General features: G+C 33.3%; 2 protein-coding genes across 2 annotated transcripts; both read right to left on the bottom strand.

Annotated features, from left to right (window-relative positions):
- Window positions 1-2405: 2405 nt before the first annotated feature.
- On the bottom strand, window positions 2406-3707 carry LOC131634555 (uncharacterized). The gene is made up of 2 exons (XM_058905226.1): window positions 3593-3707; window positions 2406-3499 (listed from the first exon to the last, which is right to left on the bottom strand). Exons 1-2 carry the CDS (start codon window positions 3705-3707, stop codon window positions 2406-2408), a joined length of 1209 nt encoding a protein of 402 aa, XP_058761209.1.
- A 287-nt stretch (window positions 3708-3994) lies between these two features.
- LOC131634554 (uncharacterized) lies at window positions 3995-4447 on the bottom strand. Its single transcript, XM_058905225.1, has one exon. It carries the CDS (start codon window positions 4445-4447, stop codon window positions 3995-3997), a length of 453 nt encoding a protein of 150 aa, XP_058761208.1.
- Window positions 4448-4857: the final 410 nt, after the last annotated feature.

The raw sequence follows: 4857 nt of genomic DNA, 5'->3' as shown, positions 1-4857 counted from the left end.
AGAGATATAGCTTGGAAAATAATTTATATGGAGTGACACCGCTCACTTTACTAGTTAGTTTTGTAAGGATGAGTTAGATCAACTTACATACAGTTAAACCTAACTCACATACTCTAATATTGTATCAAAGCCTATCAATCGAACTATGGGCCGCTCATTGTTAATATCCACGCACCAAATGCAATAGTATTGAGTGTGAGAAGGTGTAATGGTAAAATCCCAAAGTCTCATATTAGTAAGAGATAGAGTTTAGAAAGGGTTACATAAAAGTGACAGTTTCATCTTACAAGCCAATTTTGCAAGAATGAGTTAGGCCCAACACACATACTATAATATAAACATCAATCACTTTCACATATTCTTTTTATAGAATACTTCAATGGAGCTCATGTCGTATTTTCATATACCCACAGATTTTTTGAACTAAGACACTAGCTTCCTCATTCTCCCCACAAGGTGAATGTAAAACTATAGCATCCATAAAAATTTATAATAGTTTATTATCCATTTCATTGAAGATTTGGGTTCAAACATTGACATATATTTTTATTCATTTCATCGGAGATTTTGGTTCAAACATTGACATTCTCAATAATCAATCGGGCTACTAATTTAGAATCACCCATGGCTTGTAAATTATCATAATCTTTGACCACACCTATCATTATCTTAAGTTATAAAATTATAGTATCGTATTCAATTTGATTATTTAAAAACTTAGGATCTAGGTATCACTCAAATTTTCAAACTCTCCTTTATGGATTAGTTATGATAACAGAAACTCTAGAATATGGATCTATGTGCTTGTAGGTACATCTATTTGTAACCCTCAGCTGTTCACCATGGTTTTGATGATGACAACTTTATGATGTGAAGTCTTCATTTGTCAATAAGAGGCTTTAATCAAGATGTTCTATAAGATGCATGTGTGAGATCAAGACATCAAAATTATTCTCCATAAGGACAATAACTAAGGCCAAATGATATTTAGTGAAGTCAGGGATGATCTCTGATCAAGAAATGATGATGCCTATAAAAAAAGTTATATCAAGCCTCATAAAATAGAAGAAGTTAAGTACTCGATAAAGTGTTGAAACAATGATGAATTAAGCAAGATATCTTGAAACTTCAAAGATTATGAAAGAGAGGAAGTGAAAAGCTCACTTTGACCGTGTCTGAAGGATAAGTGTATTGTAAAGATATAAGAGAAACTCTTAAACTACAAAGGAAACTTTCACATGCACACACACAATTTAAAATATCTTAAAAAGATGCCAGTGTTTGGTTTTTAAATTAAACAAGTTAAAATATATGTTTAGTTCTTGAGATTAGTCAGGTAGAATCTTTGTTTGATTCGTGAACTCAGTCCATTAAAATCCCTTGTTCGGTTATTAAGTTTAGCTATAAAAATTTTGTTTGGTTCATGAGATTAGATTGATGTAAAAGCCCTATTTGATTATGAGATTATCTTGGTGTAAAATCTCTCGTTTGGTTTAGAGATTAACCTGTGTAAAATCTTATGATTAATTGTAAGAAGGTTTGCGAGCATAATTTGTAAAAATCTCACATCTCATATAATGGAAAATATCACGAAGAAATTCTTAGGGATATGAGTAGGCTAAGGGGTTATACAGAATGTGTATATATCAATGGTGCATTTCTCTCTTCTCTTATCTCTCTACATTTCAGTTCTTATTTCTTTCAGCTGCATTTTCATCTCTCCATCTCTCCAATTTTTTTTTGTATTTCTATTATTCCACTATTTATTCCTTGTTTAAATTATAAAATAAATCTAAACATTTTTATAAATTAATATATTATAATAGGTCATTGTTTCTCAACTTATACAATTCATCCCCTTTTATGTTTGGAGTCATTTGTTCAACATAATTTTCTTCTGGATTCTATATTTGTCGAACATAAAAACCAATTATTTAATTGTGACAACAAGGTTTAGTTCAAATAATAGATATTGAATTTCTACACAAGAATGTTGTGCTAATAAGTTTTCCAAAATGACCATTGCCACTGTAAAGAGAAAGATACTTCAATGAAAAATATGGAGTCTAAGAGCATCTCCAACCGTGAACCTATTTTTGGGTTCCTTGTGGGACCTATTAAGCCACGTCAGCTTGAAGCAACTCAACTAATTTTTCTCTCCAATGGTGCAACTCTGAAGAACCCATATTGGGTCCCACAATTTTACTTTATTTATTAATATTTTATTCATATTAAATTTTATAGCAATTAAAATAATAATTTTAATTATTTAAATTAAAATTGATATTAAATAAATAAAATTCAAATTGAACTTATAATTTAAAATGATAATTAATATTAATCTCAAATACTTGACATATAATTAAAAACAATAAAAATAAATAACATCACATAATAAATTAAACTTAAACTTCATCATCTACATGTCCAAAACGTTCCCAAATATACTCGACTAAATTTCCTTGAAGTTGACGATGAACTTGTTTTTCTCGAATACTTGCTCTTCTTTGTAGTCTTGTTGCAAGATTCGGATGAGGACCGCTAAATGTTTCGGTTGTTGAGTTGTTGTCATCCACATTATCATAAGAGTAATCAAAATTACCTCCATATGTATGTCGTTCGTCTTCAACAATCATGTTGTGCAATATGATGCATGCATATATGGTATGCTTGAGGGTGTCCATGTGCCAGGCACGTGCTGGGCCATGTATAATTGCAAATCGAGATTGAAGCACTCCAAATGCTCGCTTCACATCTTTTCTAGCTGATTCTTGATGTTGAGCAAATAACTTTTTCTTTTCTCCCTGTGGCATTGAAATGGTCTTGACAAATGTAGCCCACTCAGGATATATACCATCTGCTAAATAATACCCCATATTATATGGTGTCCCATTGATTATATATTGCACATTGGGAGCATGTCCTTCCAAAATATCGTTAAACACGTTAGATTGGTTTAACACATTAATGTCATTGTTTGAACCTGCAATACCAAAAAAAGCATGCCAAATCCATAAGTCTTGTGATGCCACTACTTCAAGCATGATTGTGGGCTTACCATGATCACCTCGACAAAACTGTCCTTTCCATGCAACAGGACAATTTTTCCATTCCCAATGCATACAATCAATGGAACCCAACATACCTGGAAAGCCACGAGACTCTCCCATTTGTAAAAGATGTTCAACATCAGTGTTGTTAGGCTTTCTCAAATACTCAGCCCCAAATACAGCATTCACGCCCTGAACGAATCTTTGTAAGCACTCAATTGAAGTGCTTTCACCGATTCGAACATACTCGTCTACAATGTCAGCAGCAGACCCATACGCTAACATACGAATAGCAGATGTACATTTCTGCAATGGTGAAAGACCCATTTTACCAGTTGCATCGACCCTCATTTGGAAATATTCATCATGATTTCCAAGAGCATCTACAATTCGAAGAAATACATGCCTATGCATTCTGAACCTTCTTCGGAATTGAACATCTGTGTATACTGGATTTTTCGAGAAGTAGTCATTGAACAATCAATTATGCCCTTCTTCACGACCTCGATCTATCGTTGTTCTTTTCTTTGGCCTAGAGGAACTTCCAGATTGAAGTTCATTCTGAAGCTCTTGTTCTTCATCACTGTCGTCCATAAATTCTTCTTCAACCAACTCCCAAAATTCTTGATCGTAATTATCTGAATCGTCTGAATCCATTTTAGTAAATAATGAGAGAAGAATAAGATGAGAATGAGAAAATAATGACATAAGTGGTATTATATATAATAGTTTGAATAACGGCTAGTTTGAATAACGGCTAGTTTGAATAACGACTAGTTTGAATAACAGCTAGTTTGAATAACATAATATTTATTATAATTTAAAGTGGTACTAATGACCATGTAACATAGGTGTTGATAAATTAAAGTGGTACTAATGACCATGTTACATAGGTGTTGATAAATTAAAGTGGTACTAATGACCATGTTACATAGCTGTAGATACTAACTACATTCCATATTTTTTTTCATCTTATTACAATATTTTTCATGAATATCTCGTTGACTATCGCTCATAGTAGAAGTGTCTTTCATCATTAGTTGCACTACCTTTAATTCTATCTCGTCCTTCTTACTTTGCGCTAGTCTTTCCATTGACACTGCTCTTTTATTCCTTGCATCTTGCGTTGCATTTGGAATTTCCTTTGCCTTACCCTTCCTTTTTGCTGCTTTTTGTCCCATTGGACGCTCCATTGGTGATGATGAGTTAAACTCATAACTTGAAGGTGTATTTGGATTCTCCGATGATGCCTCATTAGCATAAGTCTTTGTTATTTTTGAAGAACTTTTAATCGATTCTCCCATCCATTTAGGTTCATCTTTTAACGATCTCCATGCGTACTCAAGGTTGAATGTTGTACCTTGATCCTGAGCAAAAAATGCATTTGCAGCGGCCATGACATCGTTCTCCGATGTCCCACTTTTCTTTCCATTAACAGCTTGTTTGTAACACCCAACAAATTTTTGAACCAAGCCATTTATTCGATGCCATCGACATTTTAATTGTCCCTTTAACTTTTCCCGCGATTGCCCACGATACTGGTTATAATTGGCAGCGACTCTTACTCAAAAACTCTCAGCCTTTTGATCAACTCCCACAATTGGATCCTTTGAAACATTGAGCCATGATTGGATAAGTAGTATATCATCATCCCTTGTAAATTGCTCTCGAGATTTTTTTTAACAACAACCCTTTCTTCATTTTCAGTACCAACTTGAGTAGAAAATGGTGGAATTTGAGTAGAAAATGGTGGCATCGGTGGAATTTGAGAATTTTGAGGATTAGGATTTTGATAATTTTGAATGAA

This window comes from Vicia villosa, unplaced genomic scaffold (assembly GCF_029867415.1).
Source record: "Vicia villosa cultivar HV-30 ecotype Madison, WI unplaced genomic scaffold, Vvil1.0 ctg.001315F_1_1, whole genome shotgun sequence".
Taxonomy (NCBI): Eukaryota; Viridiplantae; Streptophyta; class Magnoliopsida; order Fabales; family Fabaceae; genus Vicia; species Vicia villosa.
The sequence above is the reverse complement of the archived record's forward strand: the minus strand, read 5'-3'. Positions and strand labels throughout refer to the sequence as shown.

Excerpts from the sequence above, each read along its gene's own strand:
- LOC131634555 (XM_058905226.1), bottom strand. The coding sequence starts at position 3,707 with ATGGATTCAGACGATTCAGATAATTACGATCAAGAATTTTGGGAGTTG. Across the intron at positions 3,500-3,592 it reads GAATGAACTTCAATCTGGAA|TATACACAGATGTTCAATTC; the intron begins GTTCCTCTAGGC and ends CGAAAAATCCAG.
- LOC131634554 (XM_058905225.1), bottom strand. The coding sequence starts at position 4,447 with ATGGCCGCTGCAAATGCATTTTTTGCTCAGGATCAAGGTACAACATTC.